This window comes from Desmodus rotundus, chromosome 4, assembly GCF_022682495.2.
Source record: "Desmodus rotundus isolate HL8 chromosome 4, HLdesRot8A.1, whole genome shotgun sequence".
Taxonomy (NCBI): domain Eukaryota; kingdom Metazoa; phylum Chordata; class Mammalia; order Chiroptera; family Phyllostomidae; genus Desmodus; species Desmodus rotundus.
Window position 1 is genome coordinate 151,572,706 of NC_071390.1, and position 16,680 is coordinate 151,589,385.

A 16,680-nucleotide genomic window follows, 5' to 3' on the forward strand; every position below is an offset into this window, starting at 1 on the left:
TGTTAGTTAAGGCAATTAACTGGAACTTTCTGGTGGAAGTAGAAACAAAGGTGGGGACATGGCCTGAAGGACAAAGGTCCTTGGCATTTTTGTTGGAAGTTAGACTTCTGTGCAATGGAGAGCCGCTCATTTTAATCACAAAAATAGTGAGACCATGTTCCTTTAAGACCACAAAATGGCTATTTCTGACTTCTGGTAAAACAATGTAAAATTAGCAATAGAGCTATATCCCCTTTCATTTGGAGGGGGAAAGGGGCGAAAGGAACCAGTGGGTCACATGGAGGAACGCAGTCTGGGGGGTGTACTTGGGGACATGGATCCTCCACAATAGCAGCGTGTTGACAAACAGCCTCGAACCCAGGCTCACTCATTCATTTGTTCGTCCGCTATATATTGAGCCCCTCCTATATCTGGGATGCCAAGTACACAACAGTGAACAAAACAGACACCGTCTTGTTCTGTAGCTCATGAACACTACACTGAAGCAGGGGAAACAGGCTTAAAACAAATAAACACCCTAACAAGTACATACTGACAACTTGCAATAGGTGCTATGAAAGAAAAGAGAGGATCTTGCTACGAAAAAGAAGGGAACCCTTACTTTAGGCTGAGTGGGGGTCAAGGCAAGTCTTCCTGAGGAAGGATCAGAGAAGGATGAGTAGGAAAACACCAGGACAAGCCTGATGGGGAGGGGCCCCCAGCAGGGGATGGTCCCATGCCAGGGCCCCGGTAGAAAACACCGGGTAAACATGAGGAACAGAAAGGAGGCCAGGTGAGCACTGTGGAGGGGCTAAGGTAGCAGGCATAGCAGGAACAGTGGGAAAAGGTGAGAGAGGATGAGGCCCTTCTGTGTGGTCCACAACCTCTCTTCCAACTCAGTACAGGAAAAGGCACCAGTAGCTTCCCCCCTACAAGTTGAAGGCTGGGAGTGGCAGGAGGCTAGAGGGTGTAGACAAAGAAAAGTAGAAGGAGAAACCCAGGACCAAGCTGACTCGGCTTTGACTGCAAGCTCCCAGTGTGGCCTTGCACACCTCAGCTTCCTAGCCCATCAAAGGAGGTTAAGGGTAGTCACCCTAAAGGGTTGAAGAAAGGGCTGCGTGGGAGTGGGTGACTTGGGTGAAGGGAGTCAAAAGGTACAAACTTGCAGTTGCAAAAGAAATAAATCATGGGGACGCCATGTATAGCATAGTGACTATAATTAATAATACTATGTTGCATATTTGAAAGCTGCTAGATTGTAGATTCTGCCCTGGTCGGTGTGACTCAGTTGGTTGGGCAGCGTCTTGCAAACCTAAAGGTTGCTGGTTCAATTCCCAGTCAGAGTACATGCCTGGGTTGCAGGTTCTGTCCCCAGTCAGGATGCAAACGAAAGGCAACTGATCAATGTTTCTTTCTCCATTGATGTTTCTCTTTCTTTCTCTCTCTTTCCCTTCCCTTTTTTCTAGAAATAAATAAATAAAATCTTAAAGAAAAAAAAAGTAGACCTTAAAAGTTGTCATTTGAAGGGGGGAAAACTGGGGAAGGAGTAACTAGGTGACTACGCATAGTGATGGATGTTAACTAGACTCACTGGGATCATTTTGCAATGTATACAAATGTGGAAATGTTATGTTGTACACCTAAAACTAATATAGTGTTATATGTCAATTGTATCTCTCTCTTTTTTTTTTTAAAGAATTGCAGATGAGTGAACGTCAATGCCAAGCCCAGGGTGTTCAGGAAATGATTGGTTCGCTATTGACGGGAGGAAAGGAGTGATTTGAAAGACATCAAGGAGGTAGGGTCTCCCAGCTGTCGGGACAATTCTTGAGGGTGGGGTGGGAGTTTCTAGCAAGAGCCGGGTTTGGCCTGAGTTCAGGGTGGGTGCTGATGCCACCGACAGAGGAAGGAAGTGAAAGGTGGGAATAGGGCTGCACCAACTGAGTGAGAAGCAGCGAGCGGAGGGGCGGAGCAAGAGGAGGAAGGAGAAGGCTGCAGGTGAGCTCAGAGAAGAGAGGTGAGGGGATCTGGGGCTCCAGCGGGCAGCAAGGGGCAGGGGCGGGCGCTGGGGAGACGGGCCGCGGTCCCGGCTGTGTCAGTAGCGGCGGAGGGAGACGGACTGTGCTGAGAAGACGCGCGACCTGGGAGGCGATCCTCACCTCGCAGGTGAGCCCGCCCCGGGGTGACAGTGGGAGAGATGGCGAGAAGGTGGCCTCCTCTAGCCACTTTATTCCGCGGGTCCTCAGGAACCCGGGCACTTCAGGCCTTGAGGGTCAGCACAGGCCGCCTAGAGTGGCCCCTGCAGACTCCCCTCCACTCGGCTCGGGCTGGGGCCGGGTCCTGGGTAAGGTTGGTGGGCTTGGGGTCGTACAGGCGTCCTCTGACTGGGGGGTGGCAGCGGATTCCGGTAGATTGATTCGGGGCTCCCTCCGCCCATTAGAGAGTGTGATGACCCTCCTCGGGCCGTCCCTCCGACCACCTGCCCCCACCCTGATCCTGCTGCGTACCTCCCTCCCACTGCCCACCTGTCAGCATTCCTTCCCCACCCCCAAGAAGCAGAGGGACCCGGGCCTAGTGGTGGGAGCTGCACCTGGAAGGCAAGACCCTCAGAAGGTTTGCGTAGGTGTGGACTGATGATTAATGGGTGCAGGGGACTTGACCACCAAAGCTGAGATATGTATCTTTGCTTCTTGATTTAAGGCAACGGCCTAACTCTGACTGAGCATAGATAATCTAATTGGCCTTAGGTCAGCAAAGACTTCGTGGAGATCTTCAAGAACTAAGGTGCCCAGGTCCACTCTTCCCTGCTCACACGCTCACTGTGCACTGGGTGCTGGGTGCTGAGCTGGGACTTAAGGACCTCATCCCTCATCCTTGCAACAGCCCTTCAAGGTTGCTTGTCCATTACCCCCACTTAACAGATGAGAAAGCTGACTCACAAACACAGCAAGTCATTTGCCCCAAAGCACAGGGCTAGCAAGGAGTAGAGGCAGGATCTGAATTCAGGTCTTTCTGATTCCAGGACTGTCCACTGGCAGGGCATCATGCTACCTTTACAAAAACATTAGGTACCTAAAGTGAGACTTGGTGCAGGTAAGGACCACCTTGGCTCGTTTGCCTGACAGTTCAGCAGGAAGTGGAATTGCATTTAAGAGGTTCATTTTGCAGGGAAATCAGTGGTAGTCGTGGAGTCCAAGGCTGCAGAGTGCAGTGGCCATTGGCCAGGTGGGGGTTCATAGTCCACCTGGACAACTATGTCCACCATTGCCAAATCACCTTTCTGAGTCATGTGACCCCAAAGATTCATTCCTTCCCCTTTGAACTAGCTATTTTTTTTTCAGTCATTTCCTTGGCCTTCTTTTTCTTCCATTGGTATTCATTTGACCACAATGTTCACATTCTCCAATACTCTTTTTAGACAATTTTATATGTTTCTTGCCTTACCTGTCATGAATTTGGCAGCACCCAAATTCATCTTTCAAATCTACTCTTACTCTCTAACTCCAGGCCCAAATCCTCAAATATTCTACTCCCTATTGGCTATTTGAATGTGTGCACCCACGGGCACTCTAATTCAACATTTCCAGACTCAAGTATGTCATCTCTATGCTTCCAAGCAGGGTGTTGGTTCAGGTGTCTACACTTCCTTGCCTGGACTACAACAGCACCTTTCAAACTGGTTTTTATGCTGGGGAGTCCATCTACCCTCTACAAACCTGAGTCCTAGACTCTGGTCTTACACTTGACCAGAGTGATCAGACCTTTCTTCCTCTCCCTCCTTAGTACCCTGGCATAGCTAGCTCTCGGGCAGCCCTTGGCGTGTTGGGTAACTGCTGACATTTCTCTTCCCCTTTAGACTGTGAGCTCCTTTAGCACTGAGCTCGCCTTATCCTTCCTTGTATCCCCTGGCCTGGCAACTGATAGACACTCAGTAAATATATGTGTAGTTAATGAATTGAAACCTCTTTTAGGACATAATTTATAGGCAGTACAACAATTCACTGTTCAGAGCATGACATTTCACATTCGTTGTGGGGGGCGGTGCATTAGAAAGTAAGTTTGCAGGGGGTTGGATATTGACTAATGACAAAATGAAAGCAAGTTTTCCAAAGAGGTGAGTTGATATTAAGGCTGTTTTTAAGGTTGATATGAACATTCGGTCACAGCACAGTGAGTCTCTTCTCCTTCCCTTAGACATTGGGTCAAGTCAGCTGAGTGCACGCAAGTAGAAGAGAAGCAGGGACCAAGTCATCATGGCGTCAGGGCCCACGCATGGAGACCACGATCAACCTCATTTGCCCCCACCAAGCCAGCAGGTCTGTTTTCAGTTCACCACCTGAAAGGAACATCATACTGGACTCTCCTTAAACCTCATCCTTGGCCACCCATCTTACTTTTTTCAGTCCAGCACTTTGTTGGATGGGTTCAGGGAAAATGAAATGGGGAAAAAGAATGTGTTTCTGATTGCCTTGAGAAGCACCTTTTTGATTTTTCTTTACGAAATCCTTTCTTTACTCTTCCTTATTTAGCATCCAGCTTAAGCAACTCTTACATAGGACATCAGTGACTGAAAAGGCTCCCCTTAGCAGAGCAAAACTCCTAACTGAATCTAACAGAGTGATACATGATGCTTGTTTTTACATTTTTGCTACCAAGGCTAACCTTATAAATGTAAGCTGCTGACAGGGGTTCCTGCTCAGGAGAGCAGAGTCCTTAACCACTAAATTAGCCATCAGATTGAGAGCCCAGCTTTTCAACTTGTTAAGAATGAATGTTACGTGTTTCAGGGATAGATACATGAAGAAAAGAGAAAGTATTGTGATGGGTAAGTGAAGTTTATGTTCCCTGGGGTCAACTTTTCAAGTGAAAAATAGTTTATGGAGGAGGTGATATTTAAGGAGCAAAGTTTAAGGAGAGTCAAACAGACAAATGATATGAAGTCACAAGGAGAAGTATTTAGACACCTGAGTTGCCTTCGTGAAATGGAGAGCCATAAAACATTTACGGTTGTATAGAAAAGGGTCTCCAGCGTCTACTAGGGAGGCTGCGCAGGAGCTTCCGTCCTGACTACAGGACTCACAGTTGCTGTGACAGCCGGGGTCCTGGGCCCGACCCTGGATGTATGGATGTGTGTGTGTGTTTGGAGGAGGGGAGAAAGGAAGGTGTTCCTTATTTCTGCCTCACCCCGGGCGGAACCAGGAAGAGAATTGACATTATGATAAGGAGTGTTTGCTGAGGAACTAAGGGAAGTGGGGAGTGGTGACAAGGAGGAATTTGTTCCTTCTTGTCGCTGTGACTCACCCTGACCCCCACCTCCGTGGACTGTGCTGTGGGGAGTTATAGAGAAAGAAGAGAGAGGCCACCTGCTTGGGTTGCTTGTAGAGCTCTGAAGGCGCAGGTGCCACAGGGTCCTCCTGCCTTGTGATCGATCACACATGTAAAGTGCTTGGCCCAGTGCCCGGCCCATGGGAAAGTGCTCAAGAAATAGTGACCATTCTCCACATTGACATCCACTCCCAACAAAAGGTTCCAGAAAGAACATAGGCAAAATCAGCAAGGTAAACTTCAAAAGCCAAGGAGCTGCACCTCAACAAGAAAAACACTGAAACTCCCCGAGGTAAATGGCAGAGAACCTACATAAATGATTCACAAACAAGGAAGTGCAAGTGTGGCTTTTAGTAAGGAACAAATTAGATAAAATTTGTTTGTAAAGAATGAGTTAACCACACACAGAATGGGAAAAATTATTTGCAAATCATATGTCTGATAAGAGTTTAGTATGCAGAATATATAAAGAGCTCTTACAACTCAACAACAAAAAGACAAATGACCCAGTTAAAAAATGGGCAAAGGACTTGCATGTGTATTTCTCCAAAGAAGATATACAAATATCCAACAAGCAAATGAGAAGATACTCACTATCATTAGTCATTAAAGAAATGCAAATCCAAACCACCACGAGATACCATTTTACACCCACTAGCATCTCTATAATTTAAAAAAACCAACAGAAAGTAACAAGTGTTGACAAGGATGTAGAGAAATTGGAACCTTCATACTCCGTTGATGGGATTGCAAACTGGTGCAGCTCCTGCAAAGAACAGTTTGGTGGTTCCTCCGTTAGTTAAACATAGAATTACCATGTGGCCCAGTCAAATTAAAAATGTGTTCAAACAAAAACTTGGACAGGAATGTTCATAGCAACTCTATTCACAATAGCCAAAGGGTGAAAACAGCCCAAATATCCGCCAATAGATGAACTGGTAAGCAAACTGTGCAAGGAGTATTGCGCCACAAAAAGGAGTGAAGTGCTGGTGCGTGCTATGACACGGGCCAACCTTGAAAACATTTTGCTGAGGAAAAGAAGCCAGCCGCCCAAGGTCATCTGTTGTAGGATACCGTTTACATAAAATTACAGAACAGACAAATCCATAGAGACAGTTAGCAGGTCCGTGGTTGCCAGGGAGCTAAAGGGCAGAGGGAATGAAGAGAGACTGCTTAATGGGTGTGAGGTTTCTTTTGGGGAGATGAAACATTTGAGAACTAGACAGTGATGGCGGCCATACAACGCCGTGGACGGGTGTACTTGATGTCACTGAACTGTGTACTTCAGAATGGCTAAAATGCTAAATCCTATGTGTATTTTCCACTATAAAAAATTAATCAGCCAATATATAACAACAGATGACCACCCAGGGCCAGTTGCAGGAATTTATTATGTCAACACTAGAGGAGAAGGGGGCAGTCTGGCTGAAGAGTATGTAGAGACACTCAAACACATTAGTTATCAGAGAATGCAAATAAGGCCATAAATTATTACTTTATACCTATTAGACTGTCAAAATTTAGAAAACTGGACAATGCCAAGGTTAGAAAATCCCTTCTTTAACCACCTTGGAATCCAGGGTAAGTAGCCATATTGCAGGCTCTGGAGGCCCAGAGGAACATGCAGGTGCTGCGGGTGGCAGTGATTCGGCGCGGCCACCGGGGAGAGCAGTGTGGCAAGACTTAGAGCGGAAGTGGGCAGGCCCTATATTCTACTTTTAGATATGTATCTGAAAAATGTTCTCACATGGGCCCGTAGGGAACACGTGGTAGGGGGACTTGGACGCATCCTGGAGAATTAGGGGACACAGATGAATAAAGCAATAGGGGTAGATCTTAAAAAGGGTGACTTAAAAATATTTTTTAAAGATTTTATTTATTTATATTTAGACAGAGGGGAAAGGAGGGAAAGAGAGGGAGAGAAACATCCATGTACAAGAGAAACATCAATTGATTGCCTCTCGCATGCCCACAGCCAGGGACCTGGCCCACAACCCAGGCATGTGCCCCAACCAGGAATCAAACCAGTGACCTCTTGGTTTGCAGGCCAGCGTTCATTCCACTTAGCCACACCAGCCAGGGCAAGTTAATAATATTTTTCAAAATAAAATTAAATATAGCCCTGGCTGGTGTGGCTCAGTGGATTGGGCGCTGGCCTGAGAACCAAAGGGTCTCCAGTTCACTTCCCAGCCAGGGCACATGCCTGGCTTGCAGGCCAGGTCCCCAGTTGGGCCACATTCGAGAGGCAACTGACTGATGTTTCTCTCCCTCTCTGTCTCCCTCCCTTCCCCTCTCTCTAAAAATAAATAAATAAAATCTTTTAAAAAATTAAATTAAATTAAGTTAAATATATAAAGCAATACTATTCATGTTAAAAAGATTCTTGCACCCAAAACAAGGAACATTTTGCAAGAATGCATCCATACAAAAGATGCACATTAAACACCCAGAGTGGCGGTGATGGGCAGAGGGAAATGAGAGTAGAGAATGTGGATAAGACTGAATAATGCATACATATCTACGAAGGAGGAAAACAATGAAAGATGGGTGTTAGTCCAGATTATAGCATATCAACATGACTAAAAAATACTATAGAACTAATATAAGTAATTATGTCAAACATATCAATCAGTCCACCAGAAATTATGTGTAGATCATTTAGAAACTATGTTTAAAAAAAACTGTCAAGATAAAGAAGAAACTATGCAGGAAAAGTACAAAGCCGTCTGCTGATGAGTTCGTAGTCTAGAAGTGTATACAGAGCATAAATAGGTAAATTAGAATATAGGTCTATAAATGCAAAATTTGTAATCCAGTGCTTGGAGTGTGTAAGCAATGTGCAGTAGGGGAATCTCTCTCTTCCCCCCGGAGGCCACACTGAACTGGGTCTGCAGGTAGCCAGTGGGCAGAGGGAGTGGGTAACATGGCAGGAATCCTGAACTCCAGAGGCTGGAGGTGAGAAGGAGAACGTGGCCTCAGCAGCAATTCTTCCTGACCAAATCTCTGCACCCTGCTCTCTAGTCAATGAGTCACTCTCTGCTTCTCTAGCTGGGATTTTTCCTTTGCCTTGGTCCCTCCAGTGCTCCCAGCTGGAAGGGCTGGCTGAAACGGGTCACTGCTCTGAGCTGGCAGCCAGCACAGAACCACACGCTGCAAGACCAGAGTGGAGAAATCGTCCTGCCCTCCTCCTCCAAGAAAACTGGATGCTTTTCGGATGATTTCAGTCAACTCACCATAGAACTTTCCTTACAGAGCCTGTTGTTTTGTCCAAAGTCAAAACTGCACATGCACAGAGGGGAGATTTCCAAGATTATCAGAGAGTGTCAAGAAGAAAGTTTCTGGAAGAGAGGTAACTGCACCCCTCTTAACCTGTGTTAACATTCTACGTGCTGCAACAAACTGCCCAAGTACCGCATTGGAGTTACGGTAATGATGTATTTTTGAGCAGGGACTTTGCATAATTCCTTGAAGAACTTTGACATCTGGGCTATTAAATTTTAAACCCACGTCGAGACACCTTTAAAGGCAGAGGTAATATCTGATTAGGAGCACTTGACCGCAGCAAAGTGATTTGCACGTAACACTTTCCTCCTTGCGATGCAGAACGTGTACCAAGAGTGTGGTTTAGAATTTCTTGAACGAGTAGAGTTTCCTAAACTCCACTAGATTCTAACCTCATTGAATTCGGAAATAATTTCAGGTCTATTGCTTCATCCCTGAGCCGAGCACAGTGCTTCACATGTATAAAGTACCTAGTCGGTATTTGTGGAATGAATCAAAATTGACGGCATCCATTAATGCTTCCCCGACAATGTCTCTGAAATAACCTTTTCTGCTGAGTTGTCTCCTTTCTCAGCCTGCCTTATATAAATAAGACAAGGGTGTGAATTCAGGCTTTGCTTAAAGGTCTCTTCCAATTTAAAAAATTCATGATTTGTCATTTGAAAGTGTCATAATAGAGCCTATAGATAGAGTCTGATATTTGCAACATTGCTGACATAGGGATAATCTTACTTTGAAATACTCATTTTGATTTCTCAAGTCATTCAAATTCAGTATCAATTGTTTTGAAAGAAACACTCCAGAAGTTGATATTCATCATGCATTACTATGATGATTGTTCTCCCAACAATTCATGTCTTTTCTGACAAGCTATGAGTAAGTAATTTAATTAAGCCCTAGCAGACTGACATTTCAGTACGACCCATTTGCCTACCATTGGGGAGATATGGGTACAAAAGTTGGTTGCTGTTTAATTTGTTTTGGTTGCTAGGAAGAGCTAGATGTTTATCATCGCTCTCTGCTTTTGGAAGAAGTCATCTGATGCATTTTGACAAAACTTGAAACCTCTCTTTCCAGACTAACTTGCCTGTTTTAAAAATCACAGCTAAACATCGCTCATGTTTAACATGAATGTAGCAATCTTGTATTCCTCAGAAAATAGACACGTCCAAATTATACAACAAAATGTCACGAAAGAGGAAAGCAGACAACAATCCCAGATAGGATATGCAGGAGTTTTGAGTACTGGTTTTCTACTTTAATTGACAAGTAGGATTGAAAATTTCAAAATATATAGTGAAAGGCAACTCCCGCATCCGACAGCTACGTGTCCGCGCACACTCTGGGATGCCTGTGTTGTACATCGCGGTCAGAGCCTGGTGCATGGTGGGCGTTGGGTAAAGCGATGTCAGAGACGGAGACCCATGAGCTTTAGGTTTCTTCACTGCCTGGGACAGAACCCAGGGAAATTCTTCAGGTGGTACTTAATAAATATTTGTTGGATAAGTAAAATAACAAATGACTAAAAAGTCATTGCCAAAGTAGGCCAGAGAAAAAAACTGAGAGTAATGCTCCCTGACTCCCAGGTGAGGCGCCGAATTCTAAAGCACCAGTATTGAGGGGCATGTTTGTGTTGCAGCTCTGCCGTTGTCTCTTGTAAGCATGCTCATTACCGGAGGCCTAGTCCACCAAGGTAAGACCCAACATTTGTTCCGTGATTTCATGTAAGAGAGCCCAGTTTTCTGTGGCCCTCCTGGCTACTTCTTGGTGCTTGGCATTTATTTGGTGGTGAAGGATTTCTTTGTGAAGGCTTTTGACTATTTTCAGCTAACACCCCCCTCCCAGAAGATGTCCCAATCCCCGGAATGTGTAACTATGTTAGGTTACATGGCAAAGAGAAATTAAAGTTGCAGATGGAAAGGCTGGTAATCAGCTGACCTTGAATTAGGGAGATTATTCTGGATTCTCTAGATGAAACCCAGTGTCATCAAATGGGTGTTTGAGAGTTGGATCAGAAAATGGAACCAGAGAGATGGCAACATGAGAGGGACTCACCTCTGCACAGTTGGCTTTGAGGGTGGAAGAAGGGGCCAGGAGTCCGGAGTCCAGGGATGTGAGTGGCCTCCAGAAGCTGGAAGGCAGGAAACCCTACAGCCTCTAGAAAGGAATGCAGTTCTGCTGGACCCTGGACCCTGGATTTTAGCGGCTGCTGTGGTCTGAATGTTTGTGCCCCGCCCCCTCGCCCCCAGTCTCCCTCCTTACAACCCTGACATGGAAAAGTGATGGTGTTAGCAGGTGAGGCCCTTAGGAGGTAATGAGCCTTTGGGGGCGGAGCTCTCAGGAATGGTAGGGCTCTTACAAAGAGCCCCAACAGAGCTCCCTAGCCCTTTCTGCCACAAGAAGTCTGTCACCCCAAACAGGGGCCTCCCCAACCATGCCGACACCCTGATCTTGGACTTTAGTCTCCAGATCTGTGAGAAATAAATTTCTGTCGTTCATGAGCCCCCCAGTCTTGTTGTCGCAGCTCAAACAGACTGAGACACCTGGTGAAACCCATTTTGAGCTTCTGGCCTCCAGAACCATAAGGTAACACATTTGTGTTGTCTTATGCCTCCAAGTTTGTGGCAAGTTGTTACAGCCACCACAGGAAACGCATACAGTGCCTTTCTGTGCACCAGAGTCCCTGGTAAGTGGTAAGTGGGGTTGAAGTCCACCACACTGTCGGTCTAGCTGTTTGTCCTGGGGAAAGGCTACATTTGCATGAGAAAGGGCTCCCTAATTTGTACAACGGATCGGAAGGCCTAGCAGCTGCCCTGTACCTCCCACACAACCTCTCCCTGTCAATGAGAGTTCCCCATCTGACCTCTATTCTTCCTTCCTTGCTCCCCTCTTTTTCCCTGGCTCCACCTCCCCAGAAAACCCTTCAGCACTGACTTGTTCCCAAAGAGCAGGAAAGCACCGGACCCTGTGGAAACCCGTTATATTGAACACTGCTGATGACCAGGGTTTTAAAGAGGGTACTTGTACCCTGCAAACATGAGAGATGATCTAGTTCTTATTGGGGTCTCAAAGTCCACATGTCACTTATCTAGGAGAATCCCCTTTCAATCAATGTTATTCTTAAGGATTTAAGTTGATTTATTAAATATGATTTCATTTTTATAACCTGAAGAGAGACTTTTTATAGAAATATATTCATCAATCAGTAACAAGTTTTTATCAGAGCCTTTTTGACAACAAAAAAATATGGTCACGACATCAATAGGGATTATGTTTTATAAACATCAAACTTCTCAAAATCTATCATCTCTTGCGTGTGTGCAAATATACTTTTCCAGGATTATGGATTAGTTTTCTACAAGCACCATAACAGTTGCCACAAACACAGTGGCTTAAAACAATACAAATTCATTTTCTTTCCATTCTGGGGTTAGAAGTCCAACCTGGGTCTCACTGGTCTGAACCCCAAGTATCAGCAGGGCTGTGTTCCTCTCTGGGGGCTTTCGGGCTTCCTTTCCCTTTCCAGCCTCTAAATACCCCCCCACGTTTCTTCTTGGCTCGTGGCCCCTTCCTCTGGCTACAAAGCCAAGTTCTCACGCTGCCATCTCTCCGGTTCTGCCGCTGACGCCCTCTTCTACATTCAGGGGTCATTGTGGTTACATTGGGCCCACCCAAATGGTCCAGGATCATCTTCTTAAAGTCATCTGATTAACCTGAATTCCATTTCCTGCCATAATTCCCCTTGGTTATATAACATAACACATTCACAGTTTCCAGGCATTGGGATGTGGACATCTTTAGGAGGCATGATTCTGCTTATCACAGGCTGTAACATTTCTATTTTAAAACTGTGGCATATATACAGTCATGTGTCAAATAGCAATGTTTTGGTCAATGACAGATGACATTACAATGGTGGTCCCATAAGATTATAATGGAGCCAAAAAATTCCTCTGGACTAGCAACATCATACCCATGGAGATGTCGAAGCGCACGGCATTTCCCACGTGCATGAGGTGACACAGGTGTAAACATGCCTACTGCACCGCCAGTCACATAAAAGTACAGCACATACAATTCTGCACAGTACTTAATACTTGCTAGTAAAAATAAATAACTATGTTACTGGTTTTTGTAATTACTATACTATGTATTTTATCATTATTGTAGAGTGTTCTCCTCCTACTGACAAAAAAAGTTTGTTATAAAATAGTGCGCCATGTTATGCTGGCAACAGCCTCCTACCTCTCATGTCTACTGTGTCTCTTGATTGTTTCACTTTCTCTCGTGTTTGATTTAACCTCGTGTTGTTCCACACGGTGACATGCTGTACAGGCTGGTAGCCTGGGAGCAGTAGCTTATGCCATATGGCCTCATGTGTAGGAGGCTGTGCCACTGAGGTTTGTGTAAGTGCAGTCTCTGAAGTTCGTACAAATAATGAAATCACCTAGTAATGCATTTCTTATAGTGCATCCCTGTTGTTAAGTGACACATGACCCGTACTGGGAATCTCTAAGTTGAAATTCTGTGTTGTTACATAAGCAGGGGAGGGAGAAGTGAGTAATTGCTTGGAAATATGTCCTTGGCTTCATCTTTGCCTCCATATCTTTAAACAATTCTTGAATTGTCTGTTTCATGTTCTTGCTAATATACATTAAAGCTAACACTTGCTACTTGGCAAAAATGGCTATTCGAGAGTTAAATTCAATCAAGAATTGGATTATAACTCTTTTAAGTTCATTTCTTCTGATTAAGAAAGAATTCATGTGTATCTTTAACTTTGAAGGTTCTTATACTTTATACATTTAAATATGTAGTAAAAGGAAATAATAATGTATTTATATATTACTCCTTAGGTTATTTAGCAGCTAACCCAAGATTTGGAGCATTGCCTAAAGTTGCACGTAAGTCATAGAAGTAAAAAAATAAAAAATAATTTTTTTTAAGATGTTTTTAGCAACTGGAGACATGAATGTCTAGGTTAACCAAAATGCCAGCATTTGACTTTCTGAGAAATCAGTCTTTGTTTTTTGCCACTTCACAGTTCTTAGTGCAGTCCACACTTCCTGATACCATGTTAAGGAGTGGGGACCTCACCTTAGACAGTCCTCTTTAAAGCACGGCCTAGCAGTGCCCAGTGGATACACAAGAGGATTCTCTAGAGCAGAGCCTCAGAATGATAGATCCATTAGCGACACATTTTCTAATTTTGTCCAGTCTTTTCAGATATTTTTATAGTGAACATAATGAATAATGTTTCAAAATCAGGGACTTCCTAATAATTCACTACCGCACAATTGGGTTTTCATCCTCTTCCACTCGAAATACAGGGACCTGCTGCACACAAAGGATGCTTTCCAGTTTTAGTCTGCACTTCACTCCCAGTGAGAGGAGCAGGTTGCTCCTGGGAGGTTCCCTCTGCCTGGTGACCTCTCTCCCCACTGCAGGCAGGATGCGCTCAGTTCCCCAAACTCCAATCCATAAAGAGACTTTCCTACGCAGCGATTTGGAGGCTACCGATAGGCACCACCCACACCCCTCTCCCATCCCCGGTGGCCTCAGACGTTGTTTGCTGGCTGGGCCTCCCTGAGGCTGCCTGGCTTGGGTCTTGTCTTTGCTTGCTCGCTCCTGGCCCTTCTACCACCAAATCAAAACTGAGTCAGAAAGTCTCCAGTTCCTAATCCTGCTCTTTGAAAGGGGGCTTCATTCTCAGTGTTTGTTCATTCATTGATCATGATTTTTAAATATTAAAATTACTACATTGATAAAGAAAAGTCTAGAAGAAAAGTAATTGAGGAGATTCTGAACCTTTATGTAATGTATCTTTCCTAACCTGCTTTCACAGTTGCTGGTATCTTGGGGTACGGCCTTGGAAAGGCATCCTACATAAGAGTGTGCCAGAGTAAATTCCATTCCCTGGACGATCAGCTACGTGGGGCTGGTTTTGGCCCAGGGCATAACAGGTTTGTAATCTGTTTGATTGAGGGATTGTAATGAAGATAATTATAAAGAGGTAAACAAAAAAGTCATTCCCATTTATAATATTAAACAGTTTCTTAACATCCATATGTTGGGAAAAAACCTCTTTAACCTTTTTAAATTTTGAGTTATTGCTATTCAACTTCAATAATAATTCTTATTTAACTTAGTTGCCTATTTCATTTGCTTAACAAACATTTAGTGAGTACCTACTATGTTTAAGGCATTATACAAGTTTCAAAAGAGTATCTTAATCAGCAGTCATAGCTTCTACTACCATGGGGTCACAGCGCATGGAGGGATGGGGAGAAAAGGCATATAACTGTAATTGAATACCAATAAAATTTTTTTTAAAAATAAATAAAAATAAACAGTGAGCCTTTACTGTATGTCACGATTTTCATTCAGGGATACAAACAGCAGGACTCCAGCCTTAAAGGCATTACCTCTGCTGTTCGAGTACCTGAGTTGAAAACCAGTTTTACCGCTTACTAAATAAACTATGTAACCTTGGAAAAGCTCCTTAAACTCTCTAATCTTCTGTTTTCTCACCTGGATAAAATGGTGAGCAGAATTGTTTTCATGGAATGTTATAAGGAATAGAAATGACAATTTATGACACTCGGTAAGTGCTAGTATATAAGAGCTGTTGCTACTACAGTATTGGAGGACTAGTGTTGGGGACACATTTCATTAAAGACCCTCACTTGTCCCAGTGGATTCTACAGAGTCCCGCAGAAGTAACACCTGCTTGAGTGTGGTTGGTAAGGTAATAATGTGGGTGTAATAATTTACAGTTTTAATTGGAACATTTCACCTAAAATGTCATAAGGGTGAGCTGGAGTGTGATATTGTTATATTATAGAATTCCATGCTTTTGATTTTGTAATGAAAGATTGGATAATAAAAAAGAGGTGTTATTTGTGCTGGGCCCTGTATGTGAGAGGTAGCACAGTACTGTGAAAACATTGGACATGAACATCATTATTGACTTTTTCTAAAATTTAAATATTTTACTGTGTGTGCTATTATGGTTGTCTCCTTTTTTCCCCCTTTGACCTTCCCCCACCCAACTCCCACTCCCACAGTAAATTCCCATCTTGGCCTTTTTTGAGTGAAATTCTGGCAGTCTCAAACCAACGGACAGCTCCTACTATTCCCTAAGAAATCAGGCCTGTGAACTTCAGGAAAATTGTGTTAAGACTAGGAGCTTCCAGTTTCAAAGCACAAACCTCTCTGTTTCTATCCTAGGCACTGCCTGCTTACCTGTGAGGAGTGCAAAATTAAGCATGGATTCAGTGAGGAGCCAAGTTCACAGCCTTCAGCTTCCTAGACTCTGCATCTGTGGCTTTTGAAGTTTCTCAAACCTCTGAGTGTGGTCACATTTAAAGATTCAAGTGTACTTTAAAATAATATACTTACAGTGGAACAAAAACATTGGGATTCTATTGAAATGCTTTCGGTGGAAGATTATCAGTTGAATTGAAAATTGTATGTTTTACTACTGTGTAACTCATGCTGTGAGAGTTCACACACCAAAAAGAAGGAATGTTGTATCCTAACTCGCTTACAGCAAAGTAAAAGAATTTAGAGTCCTCTCTCTTGTTCGCCCATCCATTCGTTCATGCTGCTTTCATTCTGGGTTTTAAAGTTTCTTAAAGTGGACAGGAATAAAAGTTGAGGAACTTGGAGAGTCGTGCCCCAAAGGAAACCATCGTGAGTGGAGATAGAAACACAAAGAACAAACGACTGCTTCTTATAGGTGTGTAGAATGCTTTCTAAAATGTAAGGACCAAGATTTTTTTTTAATATATATTTTTTTTTTGAGAGAGAGAAGAGAAGGGAGGGAGAAAGAGAGGGAGAGAAACATCATCAATGTGTGGTTGTCTCTCGCACACTCCCTCCTGGGGACCTGGCCTACAACCCAGGCAGGTGCCCTGACTGGGAATTGAACTGGCGACCCTTTGCTTTGCAGTCTGGCACTCAATCCACTGAGCCACACCAGCCAGGGCAGAACCAAGATTTTGAACTTAACAAAAACTGTATCACTTCAAAGAGTCACAATATAAATCAGCTGTCCATTCAGTGACCTTAGCGACTTTATGTCTCATCAGT

General features: G+C 44.1%; 1 protein-coding gene across 5 annotated transcripts; it reads left to right on the forward strand.

Annotated features, from left to right (window-relative positions):
- Window positions 1-1,865: 1,865 nt before the first annotated feature.
- Window positions 1,866-16,165, forward strand: OCIAD2 (OCIA domain containing 2). Of its 5 annotated transcripts, none has more exons than XM_045183006.2 (8): window positions 1,959-1,977; window positions 3,002-3,072; window positions 4,174-4,295; window positions 8,557-8,653; window positions 10,226-10,279; window positions 13,443-13,490; window positions 14,432-14,549; window positions 15,817-16,165. In XM_045183006.2, exons 3-8 carry the CDS (start codon window positions 4,233-4,235, stop codon window positions 15,896-15,898), a joined length of 462 nt encoding a protein of 153 aa, XP_045038941.1. In that variant the 5' UTR covers window positions 1,959-1,977; window positions 3,002-3,072; window positions 4,174-4,232; the 3' UTR covers window positions 15,899-16,165. The 5 variants fall into 5 exon arrangements, with proteins under 5 accessions (XP_045038942.1, XP_045038941.1, XP_045038940.1 ...); XM_045183005.2 differs by lacking the exon at window positions 1,959-1,977 and adding an exon at window positions 1,984-2,145; XM_045183007.2 differs by lacking the exon at window positions 3,002-3,072 and having other exon boundaries at window positions 1,866-1,977.
- The last annotated feature ends 515 nt before the right edge of the window (window positions 16,166-16,680 follow it).

Coding starts and splice junctions, on each gene's coding strand:
- OCIAD2 (XM_045183007.2), top strand. CDS start 4,233: ATGGCGTCAGGGCCCACGCATGGAGACCACGATCAACCTCATTTGCCC. Junction 4,296..8,556: donor TGCCCCCACCAAGCCAGCAG/GTCTGTTTTCAG, acceptor CTTTCCTTACAG/AGCCTGTTGTTTTGTCCAAA. Junction 13,491..14,431: donor AGCATTGCCTAAAGTTGCAC/GTAAGTCATAGA, acceptor CTGCTTTCACAG/TTGCTGGTATCTTGGGGTAC.